Source organism: Chelonoidis abingdonii, chromosome 11 (assembly GCF_003597395.2).
Source record: "Chelonoidis abingdonii isolate Lonesome George chromosome 11, CheloAbing_2.0, whole genome shotgun sequence".
Classification (NCBI taxonomy): Eukaryota; Metazoa; Chordata; order Testudines; family Testudinidae; genus Chelonoidis; species Chelonoidis abingdonii.
The window spans coordinates 18,260,064-18,276,850 of NC_133779.1; the positions used below are offsets into that span (position 1 = coordinate 18,260,064).

The 16,787-nt window shown below is 57.9% G+C and overlaps 1 protein-coding gene across 4 annotated transcripts; it reads left to right on the plus strand.

The window, feature by feature from the left end:
- Nucleotides 1-1,454: 1,454 nt before the first annotated feature.
- Nucleotides 1,455-15,325, plus strand: CXXC1 (CXXC finger protein 1). 4 transcript variants are annotated; one of them, XM_032770127.2, is made up of 16 exons: nt 1,455-1,705; nt 1,911-2,029; nt 2,374-2,474; nt 2,591-2,733; nt 4,927-5,085; nt 5,220-5,246; nt 5,580-5,729; nt 6,115-6,222; nt 6,620-6,804; nt 7,457-7,664; nt 7,847-7,957; nt 8,143-8,192; nt 13,798-13,894; nt 13,976-14,128; nt 14,643-14,794; nt 14,913-15,325. In XM_032770127.2, the coding sequence occupies exons 1-15, from the start codon at nt 1,703-1,705 to the stop codon at nt 14,787-14,789; spliced, it is 1,761 nt and encodes a 586-aa protein (XP_032626018.1). In that variant the 5' UTR covers nt 1,455-1,702; the 3' UTR covers nt 14,790-14,794; nt 14,913-15,325. The 4 variants fall into 4 exon arrangements, with proteins under 4 accessions (XP_032626018.1, XP_032626016.1, XP_032626017.1 ...); XM_032770125.2 differs by having other exon boundaries at nt 1,456-1,705; nt 4,909-5,085; XM_032770126.2 differs by having other exon boundaries at nt 1,458-1,705; nt 2,591-2,745.
- The last annotated feature ends 1,462 nt before the right edge of the window (nt 15,326-16,787 follow it).

Here is a 16,787-nt window from a genome sequence, read left to right on the forward strand (position 1 = left end):
GAGAGGTGCCAGGAGCTCGGTCTATTTAGGCAAACCAGGAGAAGGTGAAGGGGTGACTTTACATCCATCTATAAGTACCAGCTGGACAAATTCAGCCTGGGAAGAAGGCGTCCGTTTTTAACGATGAGAGGAATTAACCGATTTCCCACGGGGCACGGTGGAGTCTGCATGCCTGGCCGTGGTTCAGTCGAGATGGGGTGAAGCCATCTGGCTGCATCAGTCCCGGCTGGCACCATCGGGCAGCAGCGAGTGGTCACATCTGTGCCAGGCAGTCTCCGTCCCACGGCGGGGGCTGCCGTCGTTCTGGAGTCCCGGGTGTGTGAAGCGAGTGGGAGCTTCCTTGTCAGGCTGCCTTGGCGTCAAGCGGTGGTAGGGGCCCTCTCCATGTGGAGTCAGTGGTGCACTGACACCCGGGTCCCAGTGTGGCCCCAGCGGGCCTGTGCTGCGGGGAGTGGGGTGGGAGGCTCAGGAGGTGGCGCTGCGACCCATGCTGCATCGGCTCCCAGCTCAGGGGAGGGAGCAGTGGAGAACAGATGGGGTATGGCTGCGTTGCTCCGTGTATGCCTGGGTGGAATAGCCTGTGGAACTCCCTGCTGCAGGGTGTCAGAGAGGCAAAGAGTAAAGGTGAATTGAAATAAGAGTGGATTTCACATGACCATGAACAGATGTGCCTCCCAGCTGGGACATGCACTACTGGCCCCCAGGCTTTGGGCTCAGCCTGGGGGTGTCAGGAAGAGATTTCCTGCAGACGAGGTCCCAGAGTAGCTGGATCATTGCTTGGCCCCTCCCATGCCCTCCTGATCCCTAGAGGGCGGAACCATTATGATATGCGGCAGGGGGAGACCTCTCCCTGCATGCTCATGGCTTTGTGGAGGCCGGGGACCCCAAAGGGGCCTATGGTACCCAGCAGAAAGTCACGGGGAGTGGGCAGGACCCCAGAGATTGCCATGGAGAAGGGGCAGCGAGGGCCACATCTACAGCGGGGTGGGCCGGGCCACACACCACCGAGGCTCCGAGTGCTCTGGAATCCGCATGGTTATTCTGAGTGCCTCGAAACTGGCTGGGCCTGGGTTCTCCGGGCAGGGGAGCATCTGATGGCTGAGAGCAGAGGACAGGGCGGGGTGGCCTGGGAGCCAGGACTCCTGGGTTCTCTGTCACCCTTTGTCTTCCCCTCCCCAAAGAGTGACCCAAATTTGGGGTCATTTGACCAAGGGTTCCTGAGATATCTAACCATATGCCTGTGCCTCTAGATCTCCAGCCCCTAAGACTGTCCGTCTGTCCAGCTGGCCATCTGCCAGTATCAAAGATGGCCGCTCCCGTTTAATGGTGCATTAAATAGCGCTAAAGCGGACATATTTGATCCTGGCGCTCAGGCCGACCCGATCCCGGGGGGCGACGCCATCGGGCCTGATGCGCTCGTCTCTCTCATGGGGGCGGCCATATTTGATGGATTCCCCTGCCGCAGGGCTTGGGGGCGGCCATCGTGGGAGCGGGCAGAGGCCGCAGGGGAGGAACGTCATTGCCCTGGAGGCGGCCATCTTGGAAGCGGGCAGATGAGCTGGCTGCGGCTGGGGGTGCCGGCTGCGCTTTCGGCCGTGGTGACCCCGGAAGTGGAAGCAGACGCCTGGGGGAGGGGCTGTCAGAACTTCCTGCGCAGAGCCCTTGTCTTGATTCCAGCCACAACAAGGGGCTGGGAGAGACCATGGTAAGGGGGGCCCGGACTCCTGGGTTCTCTGGGAGGGGGTTCTCTGGGAGGGGAGGGGTCTGGTGGCTGGGAGCAGGAGGGGATGGGAGCCCGGACTCCTGGGTTCTCGGGGAGGGGAGGGGTCTGTGGGCTGAGAGCGGCGGGGTGGGGAGCCCGGACTCCTGGGTTCTCTGATGCCCTTTGTCTTCTCTCCTGCACCCCCCAGGACAGCGAGTTCTCTGACCCGGAGCTGGCCGCGGCGGGCGAGGAGTCCAAGTCGGAGAACGGCGAGAACGCACCTGTGTATTGCATCTGCCGCAAGCCGGACATCAACTGCTTCATGATGTATGGAGACCGGGGGGTGGGGTGGGGGGGGCTGCCAGGACTCAGGGTGCTGGAAGGGGGTGGGTCATTTGCTGCCCCTGCTGGGAGAGCCCAGGGGGAACTCAGTCCAGACATCCTACTCACTGAGCCAGGCCAAGGGAGTCTCTCTCCCCACCCCCCCAGGAAACTCCAGCTGTTATAGGGGGCTGACCAGGGGGCGCTTTCCCTGGCACTCAGTGCTGGGTGCTGGGGGGGGTGGTTTGGGGGGGCGCTCTCCCTGGCAGTCAGGATCAGGTGTTGGGGGATGCAGGGCAGGGGGCTCAGTAGGGGACGCTCTGATTCTCCCCTCTCTCCCGCCCCTGCAGAGGCTGTGATAACTGCAATGAGTGGTTCCATGGCAATTGTATTAACATCACAGAGAAGATGGCGAAGGCCATTCGGGAATGGTACTGTCTGCAGTGCCGAGGTGAGGAACGGAGCGAGGAGCCCGGACTCCTGGATTCTCTCCTGGGCTGTGGCGGGGGGGTGGGGCTGTTTCCTTGGTCTTTCTGGCTGTAATGTGCTTTCCTCTCCCCACTGCAGATAAGAACCCAAATTTGGAGATCCGATACCGGCACAAGAAATCCAGAGAGAAGGAGCGGGAGGGCGAGCGGGACCGGACGGAGAAGGACGAGCTGAGGAAGAAGGCCCAGGAGCTGGCCCTGGACCAGAGCCGTGGGTCGAAAGTAGGTGGCCAGGTGAGGGCTTTCTGGGGGGCAGGGCACAGGATTCTATACCATGAGCCGCGTTGCCAGGGAGCCAAGCCACAGAGTTCCAAAAGCAGCTTTGCATGCCAGCTGCTCAGAGCCACCTCCCTCCTCCTCCGTGAAGACCCCACACCCTCTCCCTTATTTCTCAGATCCTCCCTCTCATTCCCGCCACTCCCCATGGGCAGAATTAAGGGTAAACACTCTGGAATCTAGTCTGATACCCCTGAATCCCCGGGCAGATAGTTCTGACTGAGTTGTCATGTCGCGTTATGTGCTGCTGTTCCCCAACCGCCCCTCTCCAGAGGTGGCTGCATCTTGGCACCAGGCGAACCGTCCCATTTTGAGTGGCAGCACTCCTCTCCAGTCAGTTGTGCTCGTAGATTTTGAAAGCGACCTGACGGTTTCCTTTCCATTATTACTCCATATTTCTGGAGTATGGGGCAGTTGGGTGACACCAACGGGCACAGGGTGAATTTCTGACTGTACCTTATTGGCTGTGGCCACGCCACACATGCAGATGTGCTAACTTGTCTGCCTCTGCACCCGGGAAGTGTTCTCCCTGCCTCGTAAATCCACCCAGAGGCTGTGACATTTTCTCCTTGTGACCAGCCTTGGTTACTTTCAGAATAGACTGTCGTGCCCTCTGTGCAGCCGAACCCACCCCCGATGCATCTCCGCCTGTCTGAGCTAGGGGAGACGACATCCCCTGTAAAAACTTCTTACCCCATCCGCTCTCCACTGCTGCAGCTGGATGGGAGAATGAAGGGTTCCAAGTTTCCCTGAGATAAATGCCTCCTGTGGGTTTATGCGGTAAATGCACTCAAACGGCTACTCCCGGCGCATCTTGCCGTCTGTTCCCGCCCGATCTCGGTGCCCGTGATCCATTTGTTATATGCCAGGTGGAGCGTCAAGTATTGAGTTAGGATTTTAGAAATCCCCGAATACGGCAACCAGCGGAGGATCTGAGAAATAAGGGAGAGGGTGTGGGGTCTTCACGGAGGAGGAGGGAGGTGGCTCTGAGGGTTGGTTTTTTGGTGGGAGGGTGGCTGAGCACGGGATAGGTGCCACTTGAAGGGTGCCCCAGCAGACAAATCAGCTGGGAAGAGTCTAGAGCCATCTCCAAGACATAAGCTTGGGGTGGAATCAGCCGGGCTGTTTGTTTCCGTGGAAATGTTTCTCGATCGGGGGTGCTGTTTGACACGTGGGCTGGCGTCGGTTTGGGTGCCCCTCTTGCGCTCAAATCTCAGTGTTGCCGGGAAAGCAAAAACCTGCTATTGACAAGCCACAACAGCAGCAAATGTGTTGTGTTTAAAAAAAAAAAAAAAAAAAAAAGGCACCCTAGTCCCTTTTCTGGCTTATTAGGGCCCCCAAAATTGGATGCAGCTCTGGGGACTTAATCATGGTGCATTTCACAGATTTTCTTCTGTTGTGGCAGCCCAAATCTGGCAGGTGGCATGAGGAACAGAAGGGAACCGGGCCTGTTAAGCAGCAGATTCCACTGCAAAGAAAGTGAATGAAGCTTGCTAGGAATATTTCCCTCTAAACAGAAGCATGAGCCGCTACATATTCAACGGGGGCTTGGCTTAGCCTCATCCTTTATGCCCACAGTTATTTCTGGGCATGCCAGATAAAATGCAGAGCTCCAAGTTGTGGATTTGTGGATGCAAACAGCTAGACTTGGTTTAAAAAGTATCCACGTGTGTTGGGTGTGGAGGGTAGGTTGTTGCAGTCCTTAACAATGTTTAAAGCGGCGGTTGTGATGCCAAACAGATTAAAAGTCTTAAAGGGTACAAAGGTCTGTTTCCAGATTACAGGGGTGTTTCCCTTTACCAGCCAACTTCAGCTTTGGACTGAGGGGCACATGCTGAATTGCCTCTTTGGAAAGAAGAGTCTAAAGGGGCTGGGGATGTTTTAGGAGAGAGACTGAGGAAAGTAGAAATCTCAAACCTGGCTTGTTTGATAGATCTTACCACGAGGCAAGAGCAAGTTAGATTTGAAGGCAGTGGATGGAGTGATAATTTAAAAGATGTGAGAGGAAAAATGGTCTCTCTTTTTCCTGCCCCAGTTAAGGACAACCCCCAGTTAAGGATGCCCCTGGTTAAGGATGACTTCCCCATCTTTCTACAATGTGCAAACTTGTTATTCTTACAGTTCTCTCATCCGCAACAGCAAATCAAGCGCTCGGCACGGATGTGTGGGGAGTGTGAGGCGTGCCGGCGGACAGAGGATTGTGGCCAGTGTGACTTCTGCCGTGACATGAAGAAATTCGGAGGGCCCAATAAAATCCGTCAGAAGTGCCGTCTGCGGCAGTGCCAGGTCCGGGCACGGGTGAGTACTGGAGCGTTCACCTCCTGTCCTAAACACCTGTGTGCTCCATCTGGACGCTATTACCCAGCTGCCCTGCTCCAGAGGTGGCTGCATATCATCCGAGCTGCTTATCAGAGTGTTTCTTTTCTTTCTAGGAATCATATAAGTATTTCCCAGCCTCGGTAAGTTAGCCCCATCTTTTCTGTGTCTATTTCCCTGCAGGATTCCTGGGTTCTCTCCCTAGGTCCAGGAGGGGGGAGGGGGCTAGTGGGTAAAGCAGCAGGGTAGCTGGGAACCAGGACTCCTGGGTTCTCTCCCCAGCTCTGGGAGGAGAGTGGGGTCTACTAGGGAAAGGGGAATGGGAGTCAGGTCCTATTCCCAGATTTTGCAGTTTGATCATGGACTGGTCTCTTTGCCTCATTGTGCCTCAGTTTCCCTGTCTGTGTGTGGGGCAGTCACAGGGGAGGGGGTAGGCCTGAGGTGTCAGGCAGCAAGTGTCTAACCCCTCCTGGCAGATGCTGCGAGGGCGGGATGAGGACCTGCAGATGCTGAAAGAGCAGCTGGAATCATCCGCCACCCCCGAGCCGCTGTCAGATGATGACCTCCCGATTGATCCCGACTTGTACCAAGATTTCTGTGCCGGAGCCTTCGACGACCAGAACCTGGTGAGGACCCCACACAACCTGTGGGATCCCACGTGCGGCAAGGCCCCGGGAGATCTCAGGCACCATGTGTCCAGATAGAGCATTCTCCAAATTGTTTCACTCTGCGGCTGTTCCTCAGCCGCCCCACCCCAGAGGTGGCTGCATATCGGTGCTGGGTGTCCCGTCCCTGAATGTTCAGCCTCTGGGCTCTGGTTTTCCTAGTATGGGTCCTTGGACATGTGGGGGGCTCCCTGGGCAGGAGCCTGGGTTGAGCATCATTGAGGGCTCAGAAGGCCTCTGTAGCCCGCTTGGGAGGAGCAGGGGGCGTATCTAGGATATGTGGCCTCTTAAGCTCACTTTGGGGGGGCCTGTCTCATCCTTTTCTCCTCTCCTGCCCCCCCTCAAGCCGTGGCTCAGTGACCCAGAGGATGCCCCGTTCCTGGACCCCGTGCTCCGCAAACGCGCCGTGAAGGTCAAGCACGTCAAGAGGCGGGAGAAGAAATCGGAGAAGAAGGTAGGAGCCAGTTGCAGCCGCCACGGAGACTTTCCCCAGTTGTGGGGTATATCCCTGCTCTGGGAAGGAAGTCGGGGCTAGGAGCCAGGATTCATGGGTTCTCTCCCCGGCTCTGGGCGGGGAGCGGGGTCTAGTGGTTACAGCAGGGGAGCTGGGAGCCAGGACTCCTGGGTTCTCTCCCTGGCACTGGAAGGGGAGTGGGGGCTAGTGGTTAGAGCAGGGGGGGCTGGGAGCCAGGACTCCTGGATTCTCTCCCCGGCTCTGGGAGGGGAGTGGGGTCTAGGGGTTAGAATAGGGGCACTGGTCATGGAGGGGACCCTGACGGGAGGTGGAAAGGGGGAGATGGCCCTGGGGGGCCGCAGGGCGCTGACGTGGTCTTCCCCCCACTCCCCCGCAGAAGGAGGAGAAGTACAAGCGTCACAAGCAGAAGCAGAAGCACCGGGACCGGTCGCGGCACGCCGAGCGGCCCGACGCCAAGGACCCGGCCTCCCTGCACCAGTGCCTGGGCCCTGGCTGCGTCCAGCCGGCCCGCGCCGCCTCCAAGTACTGCTCTGAAGAGTGCGGCATGAAGCTGGCTGCCAAGTAAGAGCCCCGGCCCGGCCCCCAGGAGCTCCTAGCCCTGAGAATCCCCGGGCCCCAGCAGGGGTCTCCATGGCATCAGCACTATCCCGATCACCCAGATGAGACCCGCCTCCCCTCAGCCCCATATCTCCCCGGCCTGACCCCTTCCAAGGGGACGCAGCTCCGACCCCCAGGAGCTCCTAGCCCTGGCAATCCCCGGGCCCCAGCAGGGGTCCCCATGGCATTGGCACCATCCCGATCCCCGGATGAGACCCGCACCCCCCCCCCCCAGCCCCATATCTCCCTGGATGAGGCCCATGCCTTCCCCAGCCCCATGTCTCTCCCCCCTTTCCCAGATCAGACCCACAGGGGCCCCTATCCCCACCCAGCCCAGATCAGACCCATAGGGGCCTCCCAGTCCAGTCTGTCCCCCTCAATCAGACCCACAGGGTCCCCCGCAACCCCATGTGTCCACCCCCCCATCAGAATCTCGGGGGGGGGCCATCCCAGATCAGACCCACCGGGTCCCCCCCAACCCCATGTGTCCATCCCCCCACTCAGACTCTTGGGGGGGCCCCCTGCCCCAGATCAGACCCACAGGGTACACCCCAGCCCCGAGGCCCCCAGACCGGTATCCCCCAGCAGGTCAGCCTGTCTTTCTGTCCCCGTCCAGCCGGATCTACGAGATCCTTCCGCAGCGCATCCAGCAGTGGCAGCAGAGCCCGTGCGTGGCGGAGGAGCATGGCAAGAAGCTGCTGGAGCGGATTCGGCGGGAGCAGCAGCAGGCGCGGCTGCGGCTGCAGGAGATGGAGCGTCGCTTCCATGAGCTGGAGGCCATCATTGGCAAGGCCAAGCAGCAGGCCATCAAGGAGGATGAGGAGGTGGGTGGGGCCAGGCGTCTGGTTTCCATCTCTGGCTCTTGGAGGAAGGGGGGTCTGGTGGGTGAGAGCGGGGTGGGGGGGCTGGGAGCCAGGACTCCTGGGTTCTCTCCCCCAGCTGCCCTGTGCTCTGGGATCCCCCACTGGGCAGCGCTAACAGGGCCCTCCCTGCTCTCTCCCCACAGACCAACGAGGGAGACAGCGACGATACCGACCTGCAGATCTTCTGCGTCTCCTGCGGGCACCCCATCAACCCCAAGGTGGCGCTACGCCACATGGAACGTTGCTACGCCAAGGTACGCTGCCCTGCCCCACGGGGCCTGGGAAACACAGACTCTCCCCTTGTCTCCCCCTCCTCCGCTCCGCCCCAGAGGTGGCCGCATCTGACGGCCGTGCGGCGTTATGTGCGGCTGTTCCCCTGTCTTGTCCCTGTCCCTTTCCTGGTGCACTGACAAGCCCTGTGTTCTCCCTTTCCCCACAGTACGAGAGCCAGACATCCTTCGGATCCATGTATCCAACCCGCATAGAGGGGTGAGTCCCAGCCCTGTAGGGGGGTGCTCTCCAAATTCGTCCCCCTGGGACCATATGGGCTGACATTGTCCATCCCCTAAATCTTCCCCCACCAACCTGATCCCTTGGTTCCCCTCCACATATGGTTCCCCCACTGACTCCCCCTGCCTGTCGTCCCCTTTCCACCATTCCACTGCTTTTGGTTCCCACATCCCTGTAATTTCCCCGCTGGACATCACCCATTGTCGTCGATTCCTGCAATTCTCCTCTGTGCCCCACTCGCATGTACCTTCATAGGCTCCTCGACCCGTAGGGTGAGAAGGGACCACAAGAGGCACCTAGTCTGACCCCCGACCATGCTGCAGGATTCAAACCATCCCAGACAGATGGCTCCGGCCTCCGCTCGAAACCCTCCAGCGAAGGAGCTTCCACGACCTCCTGAGGCCTCAGTTCCATCGTCCTGCTGTTCGGCAATTTTCCCTGAGATTTAATCTCAATCTGCTGTGCTGTAGTTTGACCCCACGGCTCTTGTCCTTCCATCTGGGGCAAGAGAGACCCACCCGTCTCCACCTTTTCGATGGCAGCCTTTTGAGTAGTCGAAGATCGCTCGCACGTCCCCCCTCAATCTCTTTTCCAAACTGAGCGTTCCCAGTTCCTGCAGCCTTTGCTCACATGGCTGGTGCCCCACCCTTTTGATCGGCTTTGTCGCTTGCCTCTGGGTCTTACCCACTGTCACCACCTCCTTTCTGTGCATCGGTGACTGAAACTAGACATTTCCTCTCTGACAAATCTTCACCAGTTATCCCTGTCCTAGGCTACTGTCTCCCAGTGTGTGGTGTCGATGCCACATCTCTTGAGGTTTATCTTGAGGGTGTTGGCTTCCATGGGGACACTGACATTAGTGCGACGATCTTCCCACTTTATGTGGAGGATCTTCCAGAGAAAGTGCTGGGGCTGGCGTTCTAGCTTTTTCAGGTGTTTTCTGCAGGTTACCCGAGTCTTTCAGCCATAGAGGAGAGCTGGGATTATCACTGCTTTATAATCTAAAAGTCCCATGTGAGTTCTGATGTTGTGAATGTTGAACACCCGGCAAGACAGTCTGCCAAAGGCACGGCTGGCACGGCGAATTCTGGGCTGGATCTCGGCACCTGTGTCTGCCCTCTGTGAGAGATGGCTGCCGAGATAGGCAAAGTCTTCTACATTTTCCAGTTCTCCTTTGTCGATATTGATCTTCCTGGCTGGGTCTGATGATTGACCTTGTTTTGCCAATGTTAGCCTGAGGCTTTGGTAAATTTCAGAGAAGCTGCTAAGGGCTAGATCCTCCTTTGTGTGCGCAACGACAACACAATCCTCGCGTACCGGAGTTCGGTTATTGTTGCCGATATCAGTTCTGGCACGGAGACAAGAAGGGCTGAAGAGGTGGCCGTCAGTCTGATGTTGGATGCCAGTGCCCTGTGGTAGATGGTCTCGGGTTAACGTTTTCATAGCTGCTAAGAAAACGGAGAAAAGGGGGGGTGCCAGTACACATCCTTGCTTTACGCCAGGGCTCAGAAGCAGAGCCACTGCACAGGGTGGAGGCGGTCATCAGGTTGTGAAGGAGTCTTACAATGGTGATAAATTTACTTGGGAAGACAAACTTTGACATGATTTTCCACAGAGCCTCATGGTTGACAGTCAAAGGCTTTGAATAGATCAATTAAAGGCCATATACAGCTCCTAGTGGTGTTCTTGGCATTTTTCCTGGATCTGTCTGGCTGCGGAAATCATGTTGGTGGTGCCTCATGATGGTCTGAAGCCACACTGGGACTCTGGCAGTCCTTCCTCTGCAAGAGGAAACATGCGATTCAGTGAGATTCTAGCAAGAATCTTCCCAGCGATGGAGCAGAGGCCAGTATCTCAATAGTTGCCACAGTCAGCCCTGTCTCTCTTTTTGAAAATGGTGACGATGTTAGCATTACGTAAGTAAGCGTGGTCGAGGGTCAAACTAGGTGCCCCTTGCGGGGATTTCTCCGGTGTGCCAGTATTTGAGGAGCAGCAAATGAAGCTTGTTAGTCAGTGTTTCTCCCCTCGCTTTCAGTACCACAGCTGGTACGCCATCAGGACCTGGTGCTTTGTCGGTCTTTGTTTGATTAATTGCTTTGCAGATCTCCTCAGGAGGCAGTGGGTTGGCAAGAGTTTCCCAGATTGGGTGCCAAGGGATGGAGTCGCCGGGGTCATCGGTCACAGTCATTTCTCTATTTAGAAGCTTTTGGCCATGTTCTCTTTAAGAAGGGCACTACCATCTTCAGATCTCAGAGGTGTGATGAGGCCACGTGAGATTGGGCCGTACAGGGGCTTTGTCTCACACTAAAAGCACCGCATATCACGTCTGTCAGCAAATGTTTGGCTGTCTTTTGCTTTGCCTTCCCACCGTTTGGTTTTGATTTCTCAGACCCTTTTTTGAGCTGATGGCGAGAGCTCTGCTTCTGACTGGACAGTGGTTGGCTTTGCCAGTCACACAAAGCTTTTCCTCTCCTGGCCCAAAAGGGCTGTTATCTCAATGTTGTTGTCAAACCAGTCCTGATGGCGGCAGGTAGCAAGGCCGATGGATTCCTCGCAAGCCTTGTGGGGGGCTCTGTTTTAGGGCTTCCCCGTCTTCCTCGGCCCTTGAGTTTGTCATTTCCAGGTGTGCATGTGGCCAGTTTTCACTGAGGAGGGTTTGAAGGGATCTCGGTGCGCTGAGGATTGAAGTCTTCAGATGTTGTGTTGCCATCTGTGTGATTTGAATTGCTTTCTACGTTTCGGTGCAATCCTGAGGGACATGACTGACCTCTCCAGGTGGGTGTCAGTCCAGCAAGCATCGGCTCCTCTCAGGACACGGCAGATTTGGACATCTCTTTGATCCCATGTTCGTACAATGACCTAGTCTAGGAGATACTACTGCCTTAAGCGCGGGGTGTTGCCAAGTTGTTTTCTACTTGTTGCTTTGTGTGAAGATTGTGTTTGTGATCACAAGGTTGTGCTCTGCACATTGACTGAGCAGAAGGATGCCATTGGAAGTGGTCTTGTCCGCTCCTTCCTTCCCAATGGTGCTACTCCATATGTTAGAATCTTGGCCAACTCTTGTGCTCAAGTCCCCTAAGAGGATTGACTTCTTTGTTTTGGGGAATGGATGCAGAGGGTCATAAGACGCACGTCGATGCTGACGGGGAGCTCAGTGAGGTGGCTGACCTAGAAAGTCCTTGAGTGCAAAGCCAACACCGTGTATTGACCTGTTGTGTGCTGCTTTTCCTTTCCAGAAGAAGGCCACTGGAGGGCGGCAGTTATACTCTATGGGGCAGGCCGTGTCTCGCCGAGAGCAGCGATGTTGCTATTGTACCTCGGGCGACCATTGCTGCTCTGTCTTTGGGTCTTCCACTTGTGGATCCGTCCAGCATGGCACAGACGTGCTGATTTGCAAGAAACCTTTTTTGGTTTTCTGCCGCGTAGGGCACGATCCTTCTGGAGCCAGTTCTCCAGTCAGGTATGGTGGGATAGCCTGTGCTTGGGGCTCCCTCTCCCTGTACGGGGTGAGCAGAGGGGTTCCCAAAAAGGCCTGCTCAGTCATGCCTGCTGTTGCTGAAAATGCCCTCCGTCCCAGTCTAGGGGAACACTGTTATGCTTATAGGAAGCACACGGGCTCTTTTTCAGGGGAAAAGGCAATTTGCTGCATTTATTGGAAACACACACACACTCGCTCACTCACACTTTCTCTCTCTCTCACTTTGTCCCATCAGTCGATGTTCTCGTTACGAGTCCAGAGTCCGGATCAATCTAGTGGCCAGCTAGGTTGATCACGGTGGGACAAGCCAGGTTCTGTCAGTCGCGATACACTGCTTCAGGGAAGTCTTGGCAAGACGAACCCAAAATTTCATGGCAAGGCCCCCTGTTTCTATAGTGAGTCTCCTTCATTGGGACCAATGCGTTTTGCGCCGTCATGCTGTAATCAATCTTCTCATCCTTTTTATCTTGTTCCTTCATCGGTCTGTCGGGGAGTTACCCCAGGCCGCGTTGTTCGCCGCTATCTTCTCTCCATTGATCGGTGCCTGCCTCATCTTTGGAGTCGTCAATCTGCCCTCCGCTGTGTTGCAGCCTCCTGGTGCCTTTACGTCTGTCCTGGAATCCTCCCTAGAACATCTGGTCCAGCGATGGCCTTCACACTTGTCTTCTACCACACACGTTCCTCGTTCACACACAAAACAGGATTGATTTACACAGAGCATGTGAACAGGAACATCAAACTGCAATGCAGGAGAAAACAATCATCACATTCTTTTACTTATTTCAAAACGCTCATTTTAAATCTACAATAAAGGGGTGACCCTAAAGCTCTGTCACTGCCTTGAAATCAGCTTCAGACACAAGCTTCTGGCTGAAACCTCTTTACCAATGGCACACGAGGCCATTCCTCCTGCTTTCGGAAAGGGAAGCGGGCAGGCTATGATCAAATCATACACCAGGACATTTAATACATGCTGCATTATTCTTTATCCTTCGTTCTAAGTTATACCAAATACCAGCATAAAATCCCAATACTACACCATGACGACCGTCTTGCGGTCACCGCCTGCATGTGGGTCCTTGGCTAGGGACTCTGAGTGATCACATCACCTGCCTCTGTCACCACTGCCCATCGCCGCAGGGCTTTTACAGGTAGAGGTGAGGGGGGAAATTATGCCTGGGAAAGCAGCCTGCACATGAGTCGTTTAAGTGGGGGGAGTTGTTCTGCACCTGCAGCCACACAGATCGTGGTGGGAGAGGCACCCGTGTCTGGGGTCCGGGAGGTCCAAGACGAGTGGGGGCAGCCCTTCGTCCGCCTTGGCAGCCGTCGAGAGGTGATCCTGCTTCAGTTTGCCTCTACTGCCCTTGAGGCCTTCCACCAGGTCGTGTTTGCAACAGCATCGCGTTGCTGACTCATGGCGAGGTTGTGATCCACCACAACTCCCAGCTCCTTCGCAGCCGGGCTACCACCCGGCCAGTTTTCCTCCAGTCTGTAATTGTGCATTTGGTTTTTCCACCATCCATGGGCCTCCATTGAAATGCATTGTGTTGGCGATAGCCCCGTGCTCCAATTTATCAAGATCCCTCTGATTTTTAGCTCTGTCCTCCAAAGAGTTGGCAACCCCCTTCACTTTGTGCCATCTATAGACTGGATCAGTTTGCTCTCATCCTGGTAGTTATTAAAAATCTAAAACACCCCCGGACCCAGAACAGATCCCTGTGGAATCCCACATGAGAGCTCCCTCCAGTCCGCCATCATTCAGACAATTTCCAAAGGACTCCTGGGTTTTTTCCCTGGCTGTGGGAGGGGAGTGGGGACTGGTGGGTTAAAGCAGGAGGGCTGGGGGCCAGGACTCCTGGGTTTTTTCCCTGGCTCTCGGAGGGGAGTGGGGTCTGGTGGGTTACTGGGATCCAGGACTCCTAGGTTCTCTCTCTGGTTCTGACAAGCAGGATTGAATGCACATGTATGTGCCTCAGTTTCCCCCTCTGAACAATGGGGCAATGCTGCCTAGGTTGTCCTAGCGGCATGGAGGACCCCCCCCCCCCCCGCCTTGCAGCTGGTAGCAGCTGCAGCCTCTCACCCGGGCACCGTGTCTCCCCTCCCCAGAGCCACCCGCCTCTTCTGTGATGTCTACAACCCTCAGAGCAAGACATACTGCAAGCGGCTGCAGGTGCTGTGTCCTGAGCACTCCCGCGACCCCAAGGTGAGGGGCACTGGCTGTGACGGGGGGCTGCAGGTCAGGAGCGAGGGCCAGTGTGTGCAAACCTTGTGGTGCCCCCTCCAGGTGTCAGTGGACGAGGTGTGCGGTTGCCCCCTGGTAAAGGACGTGTTTGAGCTCACCGGTGATTTCTGCCGCGTGCCCAAGAGAAAATGCAACCGGCACTACTGCTGGGAGAAACTGCGCCGGGCCGAGGTGGACCTGGAGAGAGTGCGCGTGGTACGGAGCGGGGCTGGCGCTACGCGGTGCTCTCCCCTGGCAGTCAGGGCCAGGCGCTGCGGGAGGCTGGGCAGGGAACCCTCTCCACTGGCAGTGAGGCCCAGGCACTAAAATTTAGGCATGGTCCCAAGTGGTTTTTATTCCTTCTGACTGAAAGAATTCCTCCCCCCCCATCACTCCCACACTTCTATTAAGTAGGGAGCTCCCCTTTTCCTGACCCTCTGTCTGTCTGTCGCTGTACAGCTGTTCCCCAGCTACCCCACCCCAGAGGTGGCTGCATCTCTGTGCCGGCTGAGCTGTCCCCAGCGCCGTTGTGTGCAGCTGTTCCCCAGCTGCCCCGCCCCAGAGCTGGCTGCATCTCCGTGCTGGCCGAGCTGTCCCCAGCGCCGTTATGTGCAGCTGTTCCCCAGCTACCCCACCCCAGAGGTGGCCGCATCTCCGTGCGGGCCGAGCTGTCCCCAGCTGCCCCGCCCCAGAGGTGGCCGCGTGTAACGACGACTCCTGCTGTTGGCAGTGGTACAAGCTGGACGAGCTCTTTGAGCAGGAGCGGAACGTGCGCATGGCCATGACCAACCGGGCCGGGCTGCTGGCGCTGATGCTGCACCAGACCATCCAGCACGACCCGCTGACCACAGACCTGCGCACCACCACTGACCGCTGAGCCTGGTGAGCAGCTGGGGCCCGGGGTCTTCCCGCGCGGGGGAGCCGGCTCCCCTCTGGGCTCGCTCACTGCCCCAGGGGGGCTGGGTTCTGGGGCCTCCCCTAACGACTCTCTCTCTCCCAGGGTCGGCGCCAGGCTTCATGGATTCTCCGGATCCTCGTTGGTTCTTTTCTTTTTTAATGATTTTTTAAACTTTTTTTTCTTCTTTACAAAAAAACCCACAAAAAACAAAAGGAGGAAAAATGTAGCGAAGCTCTGCCAGCGATGAGGGAATTTGGCCCTGCCCAGGCCCCTACTCCCCCCACGAGCCTGGGCCTTCTGAGACCCACCTCCCCGCACTCCGGCCCTCCTGCTGGGGGTTTGGCTTGTCCCTTTCCAACCCACTCCACCTGTGGGTGCTTCTCCAGGTGCTGCAGGCTACGGGGTCTACCCTGAAGAGACACGGGCCCTCGCTGGGTTAGGGCAGTGGGGGCGAGGGGCAGGGGGAAGAGATGGATGGAATGAGGCTGCTGCTAATAAAAATGTTTTAAAGTGAAGCTTACTTTTACTTTTCTCTGGGGCCGGGCACGATGGCTGTTCTTAAGTGGGTTTCCTGGCTGAGCTATTCCTCCCCTCTACCCCTAAGCAGACCTTGCAGCAGGAGGTCCTGCGTGTTAACCTCCTGCCTGAGCTAAGCCCCCCTTCCTGTCCAGATCCTGCAGCATGGAATCCCGCGGGTTATCGTCTTGCCTGAGCTAAGCCCCCCCATCCAGACCCTGCAGCGGGGGGCCCCGCAGGTTAATGCCCTGGCGAGCTAAGTCCCCTCCCCTGCCCAGACCCTGCAGCGGGGAGTTCCTCAGGTTAACGCACTGGCTGAGCTAAGCCCCCCCCCGACCCTGCAGCGGGAGGTCCTGCAGGTTAACGCCCTGGCTGAGCTATTCCCCCCTCCCCACCAGACCCTGCAGCGGGGGAGCCCACAGGTTAACGCGCTGGCTGAGCTAAGCCCCCTCGACCCTGCAGCGGGGGGTCCCGCGGGTTAACGGCCCCTCCGCCGGTCTCCACAGCCGGTCTCGGAGCGCGCTTCCCGCATCCTATTTGAATACGAACCGCCCTGTGGGCGTGGCTTAGGCTATATCCGCCCGCCCCCTTCGGCCCGCCCCGCCTGGGCTGCCGCAGGGAGCAGGTGGGCTACGGCTGGGGCGGGCTGCGGGGCGCCCCTGGTGTCTGCCCCACACTCTGCTTCCGTGTGGGTCCCCCGCCCCCCTCCTCCCCCCAACTCCCGGTTCCTCCTCCCCGCCCCAACTCCCGGTTCTCTCTCCCCCCCGTGTCATTCCTCCCCCACTCTTCTCCCCCCCCCGCTTCCCCCTCCCCAACTCCCGGTTTCCCTCCTCCTCCCCGCCCCCAAACTCCCGGTTTCCTCTCCCCCCCGGTTCATTCCTTCCCCCAGCTCCCTTCCTCCCGCCCAACTCCCGGTTATCCTCCCCCCCAACTCTCTTCCTCTCCCCCAACTCCCGGTTCTCTCCTCCTCCCCCGCTCGCTTTCTCCTCCCCCGCCCCCAATCCCGAGTTCATTCCCCCCCGGTTCATTCCTCCCCTCAGGTTCATTCCTCCCCCAGCTTCTCCCCCCGCCCCCAATCCCGCTTCATTCCCCCCCCGGTTCATTCCTTCCCCCCCAACTCTCTCTCCCCCCAGCTCCTCCCGCCCCCAACTCCGGTTCTCCTTCTCCCCCAGCTCCCTCCTCCCCCCCCCCACGCCCCCAACTCCGGCTCCTCCTCCCCCCGCCCCTCCAGTCCAGGCCCCTCCCCAGGGCCGCCCCCTGTTCACGTGTGGACGGGCCTTGTCCGCCCCCTCCCCGGGCCCCCCCTTCCGTTCCGGTTCGTTCGAGCCCAGCGCGCCGACTGGGCTGCGGTCGCCCGCTGCGCCACGAGCGGGGGCCCGCGGGATGAGCCGCCGGCCGGGGGGGACCGGGGAGCCGCCCCGGCGGTGAGGGGGGTTGGGGGCCTGTGGGGGTGAAGTGGGA